This window comes from Python bivittatus, unplaced genomic scaffold (genome assembly GCF_059951505.1).
Source record: "Python bivittatus isolate LINGU-HERP-01145 unplaced genomic scaffold, Pbiv_v1 ctg000160_np1212, whole genome shotgun sequence".
Lineage (NCBI taxonomy): Eukaryota > Metazoa > Chordata > Lepidosauria > Squamata > Pythonidae > Python > Python bivittatus.
The window spans coordinates 1650454-1667578 of record NW_028277076.1 but is presented as its reverse complement, the minus strand read 5'-3'; the positions used below and the strand labels follow the sequence as shown (position 1 = coordinate 1667578).

Sequence of the window (17125 nt, the reverse complement as noted above, 5' to 3'; positions counted from 1 at the left end):
GAATTGTAGCTTTGCCCATCCCTGGCCTGACAGGAATTGAGGCATTTTTATCGCCACCCTGACTGAAATGACCCCTATGAGCCGCTACAAATCCCTCGTGAAGGAGTGTGGCAAAGCCAGCTATTGTTTGGGCCTCTACACAAAGATCCACTGACTTTTTTTTAAGTGACACACATTTCACATTCGTTCTTCAACGTGAGAGCAATTTAAAGTGCGTCTTGGGTGGAAGGGGGCTGGTGCTGGACCTGTCCCCCCTTGACCTGATCTAGGGGATGGTGGGCCGGGGCGATGGGATTTTTTCCCTCAGGCTCCCGCCCCGGGGAGCTAGGCCTCTCTTTTCCACCTTCCCCCGTTCCCTGGCAACGGGGCGGCGGCGTCCGCGGGGCGTGCCTTGTGACGCGCCGCGCCCCGTCTCCCGGCAACGGGGGCGGGACTAGGGACGAGGGCCGGGCGGCGGGCTCCAGGCGCTGGGCGCGGGCCGGCGGGAGGAGGTCACGAGGGCGCGCGGGCGCCGTTGGCGTCGGTTTGAACCGTCCAATGGGGGAGCGGCGGGCGGCGTCCCGGAGGCGGAGTCGGAAGTCGCTCTGCGGGTCTTGGAGCTGCGGCTGTTCGTCGGCGGCGGGGTCCTGCCGGTGCTACAGCGGCGGCGGCGGCGGCGGCTTCTGGCCGCGGCCGCCGGTGCCCCGGCTTCCGTGTCTCCATGGTAGCGTGAACAGCTACCGCCGCCTCATCCACGGCTTCGAGGACGTGCTGAGGCGGAGGCTCCGGGGCCACCTCAGATCCTCACGGTGAGCAGGGGCGGGGGGGGGGAGCGGCGACGGAAGCCGGCTAGGCCAAACTGGCCCTTCGCTTTCCGCAGGTGGGGGTACTGCTGCTGTTGCGCGGGGAGGCGCTCTTCCCAAGCCGGCGGTCCCCTCTGCAAGGCGGCTTTTCGGGCCGGCCTCGGGGGTCAGGGAGGAGCGTCCCCTCGGCTCTGAAGCCTGGAAGGGTGGGCAGGGGAGCGGAGAAGAGGACAGGACAAGGCGGCTGGCGCATATGGCTATTATTAAGGCGACTGCTGTATTTCTATCCTATCTATCTATCTATCTATCTATCTATCTATCTATCTATCTATCTAATCATTTACACACACACACACACACGGGCAGTGCCTCTCAACCTCAGCAACTTTAAGCTGGGTGGACTTCAAGTCCCAGAGTTCCCCATCCAGAAACTTTAAGATGTATAGAATTCTGGGAGTTGAAGTCCACACAGTTCAAAGTTGCTGAGGTTGAGAGACACCGATATGTGGAATTACATATTCATAACATGTATGATGTACATGTCTGTGTGTCTGTATATATTATATTTTATATATATAGACACACGCGCGCACACACACACACACATGTAAAACTCAAGACAACGAACACACAGCGCAAACACAGAGCACGTCATACTCCTGCCTGCCTCCTATTTTCCCCACAACAGCAGCCCTATGAGGTGGGTCGGGCTGAGAGAGAGGGGCTGCCCCAAAGTCACCCAACTGGTTTTTGCCCTGAGGGGAGGCCAAGAACTCACCCTCTCCTGGTTTCTAGACTAGCACTTTAACTATTGCACCAGACTGGCTCTCTACAGCAGTGTTTCTCAACCTCAGCAACTTTAAGATGTGTGGATTTCCGCTCCCAGAATTCTACACGCCTTAAAGTCACTGAGGTTGAGAAACACTGGTGTAGATGGTTCTTGTTCTATTCCACCCCTTCCCCCAAAAAACACTGCAGGCTGGAGAAGGGCAGAGAGAACAGCTCATCCTTCTACCCTATCTCTGCTGTGGAAAGTTTCCGTCCTTGCTCTGCCCAGGAAGAAGAATCTCTGAGTATCCTTGGAAAGTGGTAACGTCTTTCTTTTTCCCTCTCTCTCTCTGCTTCCAGGTTGTCCCCATCGATCAAGAGTGGAATAATTATCACAACCCAGAAGGCCTCATCGCAAGGAAGCGATACGCTTCTCTCTGTAGGTTGCTGCACCAGTTCATGTGAAGTCCCTTTTGATATTTCAGATATAGCACTCACCTTTTTTTTTTTTTAATGGGGTTGCTTCACGATGGGGTGAGATTGCCTTGTTCGCAGGTGCTGTAGGTTGGATGGTAGCCGAGGAGCTTTGTGATAGCCAGTGATGCAGGGAGAAGTATTTATATGTTGTGTATCTGGGCTGAGTAGGGTAGCAAAGGATGGTAGATTTCAAAGGCAGGATTGCATTGCCAAAGGTCTATGGGATGGGCATGCATTTGGAATAGAAATAAGAATAAATGATACAAGGTAAACCTGTCAAACTCATTGTTCATCTAGAGTCATGTTGGTGCTCCTGAGTATTTTATGAAGTATATGGGTGTCCTGAGATTGAAGAGGAGCTGATTTGACATGGTTTCGGATTTCCACTGCATATATCATTGTAATATGCCAGTAAGAGAGAAAGAGCGATCTTCTGATGCAACACTAAGTCACAATTTTAGCTGGATGAGAATACCTTTCCTTTATTTGGAAGAATTTGGAAGCTCAGGTGTCATCCAGAGTGGCACACTATCATTGATTTTAACTGGTTTATTTGAACTTGTTTCAACTGTAATCAACATAAGCTGCTGTGTAGGATTCAAATAATGTTCTTAAGCTGTGCTTAATAAGAACTGGAAGCAAAGGTTTACCAATTCCTCCTGGGAAGGCTGGAATTCTCTGCTCCTCGTTCTTGTCGCACTCATCGGTTGCTTGATGACCTCAGGGCACCACGCTTGGTGGAGAAAATGTGTTAGAAGTGTGTATCTGGCTGCCTCCTTGATGGGATGTTGTTCTGTGGCAGGCTAATTTTGTGGAACGTGGACGGTGAAGACCGGTCTGTTCCATATGTCTGAGGATTCAGGCTGGAAGTGGTTGCATGTTCCCTTCTGGGAGAGCTGCTGGCCTGTTTTGACTTGGTGGGGCCCATGTTATTTCCAGTCTACTTATTCACAGGTTCCTTTTTCCATTCTATTGAATGCCCTTTCCCGCTTGTCGGAGAAGAAGCATGAAGAGCCGCTCCACAACTCCCCCCTTGCACGTCCACGTGGATGAAAATACCCCTGTCCACGTTCATATTAAAAAGGGTCAGAAAACACCACCACCTGCAAAAACCCAGGTATGAGTGTGCAGCTGGCTGCCTTCCGGAGCTCTGCTCCCCCCAAGGCCCAGCAAAAGCTCACTGCCTGCTTCTGCCGCTTCTGGGTATTGGTGCCAGCTTAACACGCTCAGCTGCTGCTGCTGCTGCTGCTTGAAGCTTATTCACTCTTGGTGCAGACTTGGAAATTGTCCCATAACTGTAGAAAATTGGGGCTGTATGGCGGATCGTGTTTGTAGTTGTGGGCGCCCATCTTTCCCAATGAGAAGTATCTTGTGTAGGACTTTTGCTCCAAATCAGTTCTGCTCCTCTGGAGGATAGATCTTGGCTTGCTGTCTCCTGTCATAAAATACAGTGTCTTCCCCCCCCCGCAACCCCCGCAGGGGAGGTTTGTTGCTGGGTTGGCCAAACAGATGACAAGGGTGTGAGGAGAAGAAACGGTAACATTTCTTAGCAGGGTTCTGCGAATTTCATATTAACAGGCTAGCTTGTGGTTCTGATTCAGTAGTAATGTTAGATAAACACATGTTCCTGGAAGATTGAGGAAAAAAAATTAGAGAAAGTTCAATGTGTTAAGAGGTTCAAAACTGATTGATTAAGTTGTCAGGAAAGAGTAGTTTTGAATCTCCTTTCCAGTTCAGGGGTTTCCCATGCTCACTGTCCTAGACTGTCTCATTGGGTTTGTATATCTTAAGTCACAGTTTGTGTAGCGCTGGTTAGCTGAATTGGCTGCCTTCAGCGCTGTTTGGAAGGCACTCTGTGGCCCAGACTTATTGCTCCCAGAAGTAAGGCCCACTGCCTTGCCTCAAAGTTACTGGTGGCCTTCCCCTTCCGCTGCTTCAGGCCTCTGTAGGAAGAGGCCAGGACTGCAGCTTTGTAGTTTGCCATATCCCAAATCGGCCCACTCTAATCTTCCCAGGGTAACCAAGGCCTGCTTTGCATCACAAGGGGCTAAGCAACATGGCTGATGTCATAATGACCTTGGCTAACCCAGGCCAATGCTCCTGTCAGGCTGGCCCCATACTCTCCTAGCTATGCGGTACCTATATTTCTTTTTCCTGAGCGTGGTTACTGAGACTGATCTGTGATGTAGAATGTGGAGCTTTTCCTGTGGTACTGTTCCTTGGAATGCCTCCGGGAGGGGGGAGCACCAGCTTTTTTGCACAGTCTTGCCGCGGTGGTGGTCGTGAGGGGGATCGGGGGTTAAGCTCCTCTTCTCTCCCTGCAGCAGAGGCACAAGCAGAAAATGAAAGGGGATACCGTGAATGTGCGCCGCAGTGTCCGAGTAAAAACTAAAGTCCCCTGGATGCCCCCAGGCAAAACATCTTGCAGAGAGTCATCGTACAAGTGGGAGGTAGGTGAGCCTCTGCAGCTGGGCTGAATCTTGGTTCGCTAATGTCTGCCTGTCGCTTGCTGGAGTCCTGGCCAGCCAGGATTCAGCGGATTCTTGGATTATTATCTTGCATGAACGGGGTTACTGTGTCCGTGTAAACCACTTGGGCCATTTACATCTCTTTCAGGTACTGAGTCTTAAATGCAAATAGAGCAGGGAAAACATAGGTACTGTGATGAGGTGTTACCTTTCTCTTGTGGAGAACGGGGAGGAAGGAGAAACGCTTGTGGGTCAGGCACTAAGCTTACATCGAGCCATGCATTTCCATCCCCTGATTGCCCCTCCTGTGCTATGCACACCTTACATAGATGGGGAGAGCCACGGAAGCTGCATCTTTTCGGTTGCGCTTCCTCGCCTTCCCTGGAAGACTTTCCTTTTCAAATTCCCACCAACGCTTCTGGAGGGCAGCCCGCTGGGGAAGGCTGCTCTGGGGTTGGGGCTGTATCTTGTTTCGCTCTTGCCACCCTTAATCAGGGACCGACCCATCGCCTGGAAATCACTCCTCCAGATTCCGAAAAGTTACTGTCAGTGCTTCGCTTGAGTGATCTTTCAACCGACGAGGAAGACGCCATTCACTGCAAGATGAACAAGTACGAGAAGAAGATTGACAGCTTACTCAATGTCGTGGGCACATTGAAAAATGAGGTGGGGTAGCTAAGTCTGAGTTGCATCAGTCTCCCCACCCCCACCACAGAGTTTTTGAAAGAAATGTAACAAAGTGGCTCTTTGCAAAAAAAGGGAAAAGCAGTAAGATGAAGAAGTTAATTATGTTTCCTACGTGGAAGTTTTTGATTTACTGCTAGGTGGCTTCATTGCATAATCTAGCAAGAATTAAAGGGGGGAATCTCCATTGTTTGATTTTGTTTCTGTCTGTTTGGAGCTGCTTCTCTAAAAAGGAGCAAAGCAAGGAAGGAATAAAACTGCTGGTGCCTGTCTTTCCGAAAATATGAAGCAAACAGCTTAATGTGGATATTTGAGGAAGTCCTCTTGTTTATGCAGCTTGCATACATACTAATGACATCCACACACTGCATCATGACAGGAATAAATGTTGGAGGCCTTCCCAAACTTTTGATGTTGGTGCTAGGGAAGTTGTAGACTCGGCAACTGGGGGAGAGGGCACCACATTGGGGTCCACTAGACCAGAGCCCATCCTGCGATTCCCTCCCGTGTTCCTGACAGTGATCTGAAGTAATGGTCCCGGCTTCTGGGGTGCTCTGGATGAAGCCCACACCATGACTTGGTTCCCCCCATCCACAGGTCAAGGTGCCAAAGAGGGATGAGCCGCGATGTGTGGCCAAGCGTCTTCTCGAAGAGCAGAAGGACGAGTTGGACGAGGTCACTCAAGAGCTGGTGGAGACAGAACATGAGAACACAGTCCTCCGACGCAACATTGAGCGGATGAAGGAGGAGAAAGATCTTACCATGTAATTAAATATTCAGCTGCTGGGTAACGCGAGGGTTGGAAAGTAGTGTTTAGCACGGGCTTCTCTTAACAAGGGGTTATAGACCATTCTGTTTGGCTGTAATTCTGTGTCTTTTGTGATGGTCGAGGTGGGGAAGAGCAACCATTTGCCTCCTGTCTGTGCTGAAGTCTAGATCTTTAAGTCTTAATTCGGTAGAAAATACTGCTTATTTTGTATATAAGCAGGGCACTGTATGTAGTCCCATCCATTAAGCAAAAGATTGTTCACACCCTAAACTCTGGGTGCTCTGCCAACTCTCTCAAGCCCACTCGGCTGAATGGGATGTTTTTCCATGACATGGCATGGTTTGAGAAGGTAGGCTCCCCCAGTGCTTGGAGGACGGGGGGAGAATGACAAAGAAAGACGACTTCAGGGACACGTTTTGTGTTCGGAGTTCCTGGAATTCCCAGCTGATGGAAGCTTTTCGTCCGCCTTTGCTGAAAGGCATAAACATCAGGGAGGGACCTTCTGGCTTAGTTTTCCCTTCAGCTCAATTCCTACTCCCTGAGAATGTATTTTTGTTTTTAAACATGACTATTATTATTAAAAGGCAAAAGGGTGAAACAGCAAATCCTTGGCTGCCGTGTGAAGTGGGACAATGAATTGTGCATGTATGAGTTGTGTTTGCCAACTCAAGCCTTTGGCATTGGAGATCTGGGTGGGAACCACACCTGAGAATCCCAGCCCACACCTGGCTTTTCTGCTAGAGACTGGCCTGTCGAGGGTCTCTTTAGGGCCTTGCAGCCCATCTCCTTCCCCTCCCCACCCTTTTCCAAGGATTGACGTGGTCTTCTTTTCAGACTCCAGAAGCGGCATCTGTTGCACGAGAAGGAGTGTTTGATGTCCAAGTTGGTGGAGGCAGAACTGGATGGGGCAGCCGCTGCCAAGCAGATCCAGGCCTTGAAGGATGTGATTGGGAAACTGAAAACTGTACGTGCAGAGCTGGGCGTGCGGAGGGGCAGTTTCTCTGTTGTGCAGGAGCCAGCGGTCCTCCTGAGTGGTTTATTTGGGTGTTCTGACTCCCAAATCCCCTGAGGCTGCATCTGGACATGCAGTCACTCTGGAGAGCACAAGTGGAGATATTTGTGGTTGTCCTGAGAAGAGACGTTGCTTCAAGATGGGCTGTGGGTCCATGAATGTGTAAAACTCAATAAGGGCATTTTAACATGGCTTCTCCTTCACGCGGTGTCTTATGAAACAGAGCAGTCATGTAGCAAATCTGGAGGACTTGGCCTGATTCTCTTCTCTTCTTCCCTGCCCTCGGATTCCCAAATCTCAGGAGAAACACATGACAGTTTCTGACATCAACACACTGACTAGGCAGAAAGAGTTGTTGCTGCAGAAGCTGAGCACTTTCGAAGACACCAACCGGACCCTCCGAGATCTGCTCAGAGAGCAGCACAACCGGGAGGTGAGTGAGGACTGAAAAGCTTCTGGGCTGCCAGATAATCAATCCCACCGTTGCCATTTGTTCTGAATCGTGCTGGTTTCTTCTCGTACAGAAAGATGCTCAAAAGTTGGCAGAGCAGCAAGCTACACTGATGAAAAAGCTAACTGATTCTGATGCGGAGAAAGCGGTAAATATAGACTACCCCAGTTCCCTATATGCGTGTGAGTTTTCCTACCAGCATATTGATAACGCTTCAGATAACTGTGAAGGCTATTTTTTGACTTTGAAATGCAAGTGGCAGGTTGTGCTTTAGGCCCAGGGAACCCCACCTCCATACTCAATCTGTAACATTGAAGTAGTCACCTGCTGCTTAAAACACTCAGGGAATAATTTGTAGATTTTATTTTAGTCCACTTTTGAAAGGAGCATAATCTGTATTTCAATAGCTGCTTTCTCACCGAACAACTATGTATCACTCTGAACACAGATGCCTGAGTTTTCTGAGCCCCCTCTTATTTGATTCTGTATTTTTGATTTTGGAGGTTCTGTTTCTTTATGCCTGCAATTTTATCTCTTGTACGTTTTGTAGCAATTGCTAAAGAAACTACAAGAAAAAGAAAAGGAAGTTGATGATTTATTGGTTCAGATACAGACCGAAAAGGTATGTTTTTCCTGGGGGGGTTGTAGAGAGGGGATAAGTAGCGCAAAGGAAGTTTTGTGTGCCATGGGGTGGACAATTGGAGCGTTTTACATGTTCTTTGTGTTCTGCGTTTCATTATTGCCTTCCAGGATCAAGCCAAGACAGCGTCTGAACTCTCAAAGTCTATGGAAGCTGTGAGGGGTCACCTGCAAGCGCAGCTGCGGAATAAGGAGGCCGAGAATCACCGCCTGGGTATCCAGATCCGGGTACAGAGCCTTCTACTTCTGATGGACAGAGGGGACCGGGTGATGCCCGTGCTGCAAGATAGGGAGGCTCCCTGGACTGCGTCAGTTCAGGCTGCAGGGTGTATGTTTTAAAGGCTCCTCTGGGTATTTATTTGAAATAATAAGGACAAAGATGTGCTGAAACTCTCCCTGCTTGCTTGACACTTGGGGAGATTAGAGGAGTGTTGAAAAGTCATCCTCCGCATACAGGTATGGTCCATTCCGGTTGCTGCACGTGAAGACCAGCTCCCAGTCTTTGAATAGATTGCTGCTTTTTTGTAGGGGGGCAGAATTCTGGGGCATCTGGGATACAGAGTAGTCTTCCATTAAGATGAGTTTATTTATTTTAGAAGTGGTTGAATTGGGATCCAACTCCAATCGCTGCCTAGAAATAATATCCTAGATCTGGACTTTTCTTTTGGCCATCCTCGGGCCTCTCCCCTCTTCTGGAAGTCTGGGATCCTGGCTGTCCAAGAAATAGTGGCTTTTACAGGGGATGCATTTGACACCTCTTGCTATTTGGGGGAGTGTCAGCTATGTCCTTCAAGGCATATTTGCCAGAGAGGCCTAAGTCTGCTCAAAAAAAACCTGTTGCTGTTATGGAGGCAGCTTTGGAGCAGTCGTGACCACAGCAACATTGGTGGCTTTGTAGTTGTTTCCTGCTTTGGTTCAACATTGATCAGCTGGTTAAAAGGAGGGCCGGGAGGCATCATTCTTGTGTTTCTGCTGCCTCTGGTTTGGGGGCCTGAAGTTCCAAGCATCCCTTTGGGCGTCCTGATTTTCTTCCTTCCCTCCTTCCTCCCAGAATCTGGAGCGGGTCGCGGCTCAGCATAAGGCCGAAGTGGACAATATCATGGAACAGTTGAAGGAGCTGAAGGCCAAAGGAGATCGGGACAAGGAGGCCCTGAAGAAAGCCATCAAGGCCCAGAAGGAGCGAGCGGAGCGGAGCGAGGAGTATGCTGACCAGCTGAACGTCCAGTTAGCAGAAAAGGTGATGGCTGGGCATTTCTCGAAGTTGGGCCATAGCTGGGAAGCGACCTCCTTAAGCCATCTGAAAAATGGGGCATTTCTGTCCTGAGCTTTATTGAGAGATGCGATTCAGAGTAGGGAAAAGGGAGGAAAAAAAGGCAAGCTTTGGAGTGTCAGTGTTGTCCCGTTCATTCTGAAGAAGAACTCACTCGCCTTCAGAGTTGCCGAAAGAAGATCGTCTGGTAGCCAAATGATATTTAATAGGCTTGAAGCTAGCACTAATCCGTGGTATCTGAGGGGCTGTTGGTGGGACTCTGATGCTTCCCAAAGACTAAACTTCATTTGGGAGTTCACTGGCTTTCATCCTCTTCACTCCACTCCCTCTCTCTTTCTCTACTGTATAATTTCCCTGTCCTCGATTAATTGCGGTTTAGCATAGCCCTAACTGGCTCTCAACCTCAGCTTTCTCTTTCCCTGTGTGTTGCCTTGCTTGGTAGGACACCTACGTGTCTGAAGCATTGTCCACCTTGGAATCCTGGCGGGGACGCTACAACCAAGTCGTCAAAGACAAAAGTGACCTAGAGGTGGAGATTGTGATGCTGAACAGGTGAGAGGTGCAATGTATGTGGCAGAGGAGCTGGCTCCTGCAGTAACTATAAGCCTGGTGGTGACATCTCAGTGCATGAATTCCAGCAAGCAATAGCGTGCTCTCTGGTCCACCAACGATGGCTATGTGGTTCTGAAGGACAGGGTCTTTCCCTAACCCCAACCTATTGGAATGCCCTCCCTTGAGAAATACACCTGATGGGTCCCCCTTTGGGTGGATTTCAGCGATTTCAACTCAAGGCTACATTTAGCAAATTGCAGAATATTGTGCTTTTAGTTAGGGTTTTGTCTGCTGCTCATATCTTCTTGGTTGCTTTGACGAGGTACGGATTGAGTATGCTGGGATTTGATTATTAAATCTGAATTACAATCCACTCTTGGAGTAGTTTTTTTAGCTTGAAAAGTGGATTGTAAGTCTTGTTAGACTAATAGCGAGAAGGAGCAGCAGCTTGGTGCCCAGAGCAGGATGGTGACATCACACTGCCACTCTGAATGGTGGAAGCTTACAGTGTTTCACATGTTGTGGAAGTGTGTGTTATGATGAGGCCGCTGCTTTCTTCCCTGTTGGTAATGGTTGATTCCCCCGGCTGTGCGGCAGCCGAATTTCAGAGCTGATGGAGCAGCAGAACACCATGGAAGACAAAATGCGGGAAGACCGCGATGCCTTGGTGGATAAACTGCACAAACAGGTCACAGAGAGCACCTCTTTCAAAATGGAGAACGAGAGGCTGAAGGTCAGTAGAGAGGCTCTCACATGACTGGAGCTGGTGTGGCTTTGAGCTGGCCAGAACATCTGCTGGAGCAGCTCCGCTGGATTTAAGGGAGACTTCCTGCGAGAGCAGAATTTGATTTTGATTGATTGATCCTGTGCCATCAAGTTGGTGTCAACTCTTAGTGACCAGATAGATAGATTTTCTATGTATCTGATCTGTCCCAAATCGACTTCCCTTAATTTCACTGGAGCTGACCAAGGAGCTATTCACAGTTTGCTCAAGAGAGAATGTCCTCGTTCATACATAACCCCAAGACAAGTTTGGAACTCTGGATTGTTTCTGTGGGAGGTGACAGAAGTAATGTTAAAAACAAGCCAGGCATTGCTTGAATGAGCTGTGTCTGCTTTTCGGGATTGACCAAACTATGGTTAAAAGAAATCCTGGCTTAGCTGCTGAAACTTCTGGTGCATATACATTTTGCACTTGATAGCAAGAGAATCCTGTATACTGAATGAACCAATTACTTTCTGGCCCCTACAGAATAGCATGATTCCAGTGGAAGAGCGGCTGAACCAAGCTCAGCAGGAAGTGGCAAAATTGAAGGCCTCGCTCAAGAATTACGAAGGCCTGATTGAAACCTACAAGAATCAGGTACAAGACTTAACTGTGGCTTTTGTCAGCCTGTTTCCTCCTCCAGAAGTCCCGTCGTGTTGTCGATCTGGGACTTGGACGGAACCGAGTTCTGTTTGCTATTTCAGTCTTCTTGGATTCCGCATAAGCCCGTTTCATTCAGAGGTGGCTCTCTTAACCCCAAGTGGTGCTGCAATAAGCAAGTGCTAGCTTTGACCAGATTGCTACTGAAGGTTCTGTATCACCTTTCACATGTCTTTCTTTCCTCTGTTTTTAACTTTATTTCTGGCATCCAGGTGATGAAAACCCGAATGGAAGCCGATGAGGTGACTGTGAAATTGGAGCTGTGCGACAAAGAGAACAAAGCACTGAAGGAAGAAATGGCCAAGGAGATTGAAAATGCAAGTGTCTGGTTCGAGCTAGAGCCGTAGCATCAAATCTGGGGCTTTAGTATCTTGCAGCTCCCCAGGCCTGTTCAATTCCTCCTTTTTGTAAAGAACAGAACAGGAGCCCGCATTGCATTGTGCCTTTCTCATTTGAAGTGAAAAGTTCTGCCTGAATTAGAGCCACTGGCAGTGCACTTCTAATTGCTAATTAAAAATAAGTGACAGATAACAGTTTGGATTGGGGTAATGCTGTAGCTCAGGTGGGATCATGCAGGAAATTGTACATCCAGTCTCTGAATGGCTGGCTGGCTTCTCACATTCTTTCTAGCCTGCCTCCATTATTCTAGGCTGGGCAGACCCACGGCCGTTTTGTATGTTGTATAGTTAATCAGCTAGATCAAAGATGGCTCTCCAGAAGATAGTGGACTATCACTCCCATTTAGTTAGATGTGGGGTCCCTCAACATCTGGGGGGGCTGGCAACTTGATCTCCTTGTAGGGATCTCTTTCACTCCCGCCATCTTGTTTCTGCCCACAGGCTCGCAAACAGTTCCAGAGCCAAGTTGCTGAGCTGGAGAAGCTTCCTGAGATCTTGAAAATGACCGAGACCAAGCTGGCTGAGTGTCAGGATCAGCTTAAGAGTTACGAGAAGAAAAATATGGACCTGTCCGCCATGATTGCAGACCTCCGTCAGCGGGTAAGAGACTGGCAGAAGGCACCTACGCGAACCTCCAGCCGGGGACCAAAATGAGCTTCTAGCATCAGGAAGGTGCAATCTTTGTCTCTTGTCTCTTTTTGAAATGATTAAAACAGCTGCACGGCAGAATAAACAGACCCATGGCATGCCTTTGTTTGATTTGTGTGCTGTCTCCTTTTAAGCTGGGTGTGTGTGGAGTTGGCTCCTTGAGCCCTTATCCCTCTCTGTTTGCATGGGTGTGTTTTCCTCCACTGATGGTCCAGAATGCCTCAATCTGTGTGCTTCGCTTTGCTTGCAGGTAGCTGGCAGTTCGCTGGTGTGGTGCCGAGGAGAAGCCTTTTGTGCCGAATCAAACTAGACTCTAAAAAGGCCACCCAAAATGGTGGAAGGATTTATATATGTGTGTGTGTGCGCTGGGCTTAATATGTCAAATGGAAGATACTGGGGTGCATTCCTGCTTTGTAATCATTCTTCAGATAGCCACCACCATTCAAGAATGTTGGGGGTGTTAGTTATGGTAGTTTAATTGTGGGACAAAGATAATCACGATCCAAAGCTTCTTCCTCTTCCTACTCCGTCTGTCCCAGAACTTCATCCTGCCCTGAAACAGATTCTGGCACTCAACTCCAATTAGCTGTATTTCTACAAAAGCCTGATACCTTTTCCTATGGCTTTGCACTCAAGTTGGTTTTGTTGTCTCGGCCACTTCCTGTTTGTAAAGCGGGGGGGCTTCGATGTGACAAAAGAGCAGCATCCGTATCCTGAATTCTCTGTCTTTTTTTTTTTTATCCTTTCATTTTAGATTGAGCTTCAGGGGGACAAGATGGAATTGACAAGGGAAAAGTATCAGTCAGCCCAGGAAGAGAATAAGCAGTTGACTCTCAAGTTGGAGGAGCTGGAGAGGTTAGGCAGTGTGGGATAATATATGAGGGTGGGGGAAGATAATACTGTAAAGTGTTGATCATCTACTAATAATATTTGGAGCTCTAGTTTGAAAGGTATCTATAAATCATGTGTGGTTGTATTTTAGGAAGCTTGAAGCAACAAGTGGACAGAACATAGAATTTCTCCAGATTATTGCGAAAAGGGAAGAGTCTATCCACCAGTCCCAGCTCCGGTTAGAGGAGAAGACCAGGGAGTGTGGGTCCTTGGCACGCCAGCTGGAGATGGCCATTGATGACGCCAAGAGGCAGGTTGGTCCCTCCCTGAATGTTGGGTGGGATAGCTGAATCTTCTTCCAAGGCACTTGAAGAGCCAACTGCAGAAGTTCTATGAGGAGAAGGCTGTGGTGATAATTCCATCCCATCCCATCTTCCTTCCAGAACACTCTTGAGTATTCTTTAGCCTGGATTCTTCCAACCCCCTTTGATGGCAATGTTGGCCTTTGAGAAAAAGCCAACGACTCCAAGGTCAATTATTAAGTCTTATAATTAAGTGGGGTTCCTAATTTGAACACTTAAGAACAGGAAAATGGACCAGGTATCTGTTCTTGTTGAAACAGAATCCTAATTGCTCTCTTTCTGCCTGTAGCTGGAGCAAACAAGGGATCGTGCTGCAGTAAGAGAAAGGACAGCCCAGTCGAAGATGTTGGATTTGGAAACGCAGCTGAGCAAGACAAAGACAGAGTTGAATCAGCTTCGACGGAGTAAAGATGATGTAAGTAGATGTCCTCCATATTAGGAAGCCTGACCTGGCTGTTTCTACATGGGGAAGATAAATAGGTTCAGTGGTGGCCTCCATTGGGCATGTTCCAGTGCTAAATTTCTTGCCTGTCACAATGGCTTCGCTTGGAGCCAGGGAGTAGCAGCTTGAGACCTTCAAGATGTTCTCCGCTTGGGCTGGGGTTGACCAAAGCCAATGTAGACATAGGGTTGTGGGAATTGTAGGTCAGACTATCATGGAGCAGAGGACTTTCAAAGTCCTCCTAGTCCATGTATCAAAAGATGTCTGGGTGATACTTTTGTGAGAAAGATGAGTTACGGGGATCACTTTGGCCAATCCGTTTTTGAAATGGATGCTTTGCAGCATTGGTGGAGGAAAGGAATAGAGACCGCAACGCTTTCTTCTTCCACCATGTCTCTACGCAGGCAGAACGCCGCTATCAGAGCCGCCTTCAGGACCTGAAAGATCGGCTCGAGCAGTCCGAGAGCACGAACCGCAGCATGCAGAACTACGTGCAGTTCCTCAAGTCTTCCTATGCCAACGTCTTTGGAGACAGTGTCTTATCCAGCTCTCCCATTCGTCCCCGGTCTCCTCTGTAGTGGTACCTTTGCCCTCCCTGCCCAATCGTTCCTTGCAAGAGGCTCAGTTGGTGGGAAGGGGCATGTAACCAACTTCAAAGCCATAATCTGGTTCTGGAATCTGTGTGTCTTGGAATCCTCATCCGACTGTTGGAACGAGAGAGGCATCTTGCACGTGGGCTGAGGGGAAGGGCCCCAAGCGTTGTGTTCCCCCAGCTCTGCCAAGACTCCTAGTGCCTTGCCCAAGTTACATCATTTGCCGTACCCTGCTTGGTTTTTAATCAACTTTTATCCTTTTTAAAGTTTTGTATTAATGTTTGGGAATGCCTTATTCACTGTTCCCTCAAATTTCGAAGATCATGTTGTAGGATACTGAGCCAATGGGATTTTTATTTGGTGGTGTCAACTTGTAAACAATTGTGCATGCTTTTCTTCCTTGAACCAGATGCAGTGTGTGTGTGTGTGTGTGTGTGTGTGTGTGTGTCTGAGAGAGAGAGAGAGAAAGAACGAAAATAATTTCTTCCCGCAAGTTTATTTCATATGAGTGATGTTGTAATTACATATTTGGAACCACAGTTATAAGAGAGATATATGTGAAATATCCTGGTTTTATGGCACAATTATTATCTTCCTCTTAGCTTTATTTCATAAGAATTACTAGGATCTGCATTTAGAGAGCCACATAAATTTTCTTTCATATAAAGGAATGATATTCTGTTTGTTAAATATCCCTCTAAACAATTTGTCTCCAACTGGGTGGGAGGGTGAAGTTGCAAATGTTCTGGATAATATCTTAGCTTTTACTCTATTAACCATGAGAGTTTGATTCTGGAGCAGGCTTTATCCTTCCCTGACTGAACTCCTAGAGAAACCAGTTTGCTTTACTGAATGTAAAACACAGTGTTTCCACCACTCCCCAGTTTTCTGCTTTCACATTTTGTTCTTTGTTGTGTGGGTGGGAGGGGTGTGTGTGAAAGAAATCAACCGAGTCAACGTTTTTGATTTTTAATATTTACGTGTGAGACCATAAAATTGACTTGAAAATTTTTAAATATTTGAATTAACGTGTGACTTTTTTAAAATGGAAAAAGGTGCTATGACAAAGCTTTTTTTTTCCTCCTGAAATATCCTAGTTTTTATTCTTATTTGTAGGTGTACTCTTTTTTACAAAAAAACCCCAAAAGACCCTTTGTACAAAAGACAGGTGACATAGATGAAGGATGGAGCAGGACAATACTACTATTTAGTAGTGCTTTTAAGTTATTTGAAAAATTAGTATGTTGAAAACTGATGATTAGCTGAACTCGATCAATCCCGGCTGCAGAAATTCACATTAGAGCAAGCCATTTGACTGTAACATCTTAGCAATCGCATAATTAATAGAGTAATGCAAACAAATAAAAAGACAAAGATTACAGGACCTGACAGTCCTGATTAGTGGTACCTTTCTTTTCCTGTTACGGGTTAAAATGAATATGGAAGATAACTTTAATTTAGGTCAGGAATTACAGCATGTCCTTTAGTCTCCCTTGGCTGATGTGAATTGAGAGTAAATGGGAACTTGCGCAAAGCAATGCCATTAGAGTACATAACTTTAATTTGTTACATAACTTTAATTTGGTCAGGGTTTACCATTATGAGACGTTCTTAAAACACTGCTGGCTTTCTCTCTGATGCTCTTGGCCGTGCCTCCAAATTTTCCACTAGAGGTGGAAAAGCCTTTCTGTGATGTGTTTTCTCTGGACACAGTCCTGTGAATTGGGTTGTGTGGGTAGCAGAGGATCAATCTACCAAGGAAAGCATTTGCAGGCTCTGTTTATGTCAGCCTTCCCAGGTAGACCAGACAGGAAACGCCACCAGATGAGCTAATTTTACTTCATTGTAAGGCTACATTAACAGAATCTTGCAAGGCTGAAAGTACAGATCTCCCGCCACCTCTTTTACAGCCTGATAAGTTAGGGAGGTTCATTTCTGAGTTTCTTCTTCTGCTCGTTATGCAGCTGAGGGCTGTGCTCCCTCTTATCTGACCGTTCCCTGGGCAGCACCTCTTCACCCCGTCTCCCGAGGTCTTTCCCACATCCCACTACAGTTTATCATCTCATTTCTGGGGCTCAAAAGTCACTTTTCTGCTTCATAGCTGCACGGAATCATGCCTGTTTCTCCGTGGCAGGCTCCTTTCCACCAGTTGGGGTCAGAACGGTCAGGCGCTTGGATCAGGTTTCCACGGCCGAGCAATCCCTCCTCCTGAGGGTTGAGATCCAAAGGAGCCTGCACATCGGAGGGTCGCTGGACACCGTCACCATCGCCACCTCGTTGCAGTGCCCCGGTCTCCAACCTGCGATTCTCCCAGGGCAGTCTCACCTGCTGCTTCCTCCCACTCACTTTGAAATGAAATGTGGCTTGTGGAGGATGGGCCATGAAGTCCATTGTCTACTCTGAGTGACCGGCCGGATACATTGTTCTTCGCGAAATGGCGTTAACCCCTCTGCAGCGTTAGACTTCTTCATCATCCCAGTTTCAGTAATCCTTAATGCGCTCAGAGATTCCAAAAGACAGATCGGATTCGGAAGAGATCCAGTACAAGAGAGG

At 47.7% G+C, this 17125-nt stretch overlaps 1 protein-coding gene across 2 annotated transcripts; it reads left to right on the top strand.

The window, feature by feature from the left end:
- The first annotated feature begins 522 nt into the window (after nucleotides 1–522).
- ODF2 (outer dense fiber of sperm tails 2) lies at nucleotides 523–15948 on the top strand. Of its 2 annotated transcripts, XM_088146895.1 has the most exons (21): nucleotides 731–788; nucleotides 1911–1989; nucleotides 2982–3144; nucleotides 4352–4477; nucleotides 4991–5161; nucleotides 5777–5943; nucleotides 6783–6912; nucleotides 7262–7393; nucleotides 7485–7559; nucleotides 7962–8033; nucleotides 8162–8278; nucleotides 9102–9287; nucleotides 9763–9872; nucleotides 10470–10605; nucleotides 11125–11235; nucleotides 11511–11615; nucleotides 12138–12296; nucleotides 13099–13199; nucleotides 13327–13489; nucleotides 13827–13952; nucleotides 14384–15947. In XM_088146895.1, the coding sequence occupies exons 3-21, from the start codon at nucleotides 3004–3006 to the stop codon at nucleotides 14555–14557; spliced, it is 2502 nt and encodes an 833-aa protein (XP_088003021.1). In that variant the 5' UTR covers nucleotides 731–788; nucleotides 1911–1989; nucleotides 2982–3003; the 3' UTR covers nucleotides 14558–15947. The 2 variants fall into 2 exon arrangements, with proteins under 2 accessions (XP_088003020.1, XP_088003021.1); XM_088146894.1 differs by lacking the exon at nucleotides 2982–3144 and having other exon boundaries at nucleotides 523–788; nucleotides 14384–15948.
- Nucleotides 15949–17125: the final 1177 nt, after the last annotated feature.

Coding starts and splice junctions, on each gene's coding strand:
- ODF2 (XM_088146894.1), top strand. CDS start 538: ATGGGGGAGCGGCGGGCGGCGTCCCGGAGGCGGAGTCGGAAGTCGCTC. Junction 11,236..11,510: donor TTGAAACCTACAAGAATCAG/GTACAAGACTTA, acceptor TCTGGCATCCAG/GTGATGAAAACCCGAATGGA. Junction 11,616..12,137: donor TGGCCAAGGAGATTGAAAAT/GCAAGTGTCTGG, acceptor TTCTGCCCACAG/GCTCGCAAACAGTTCCAGAG.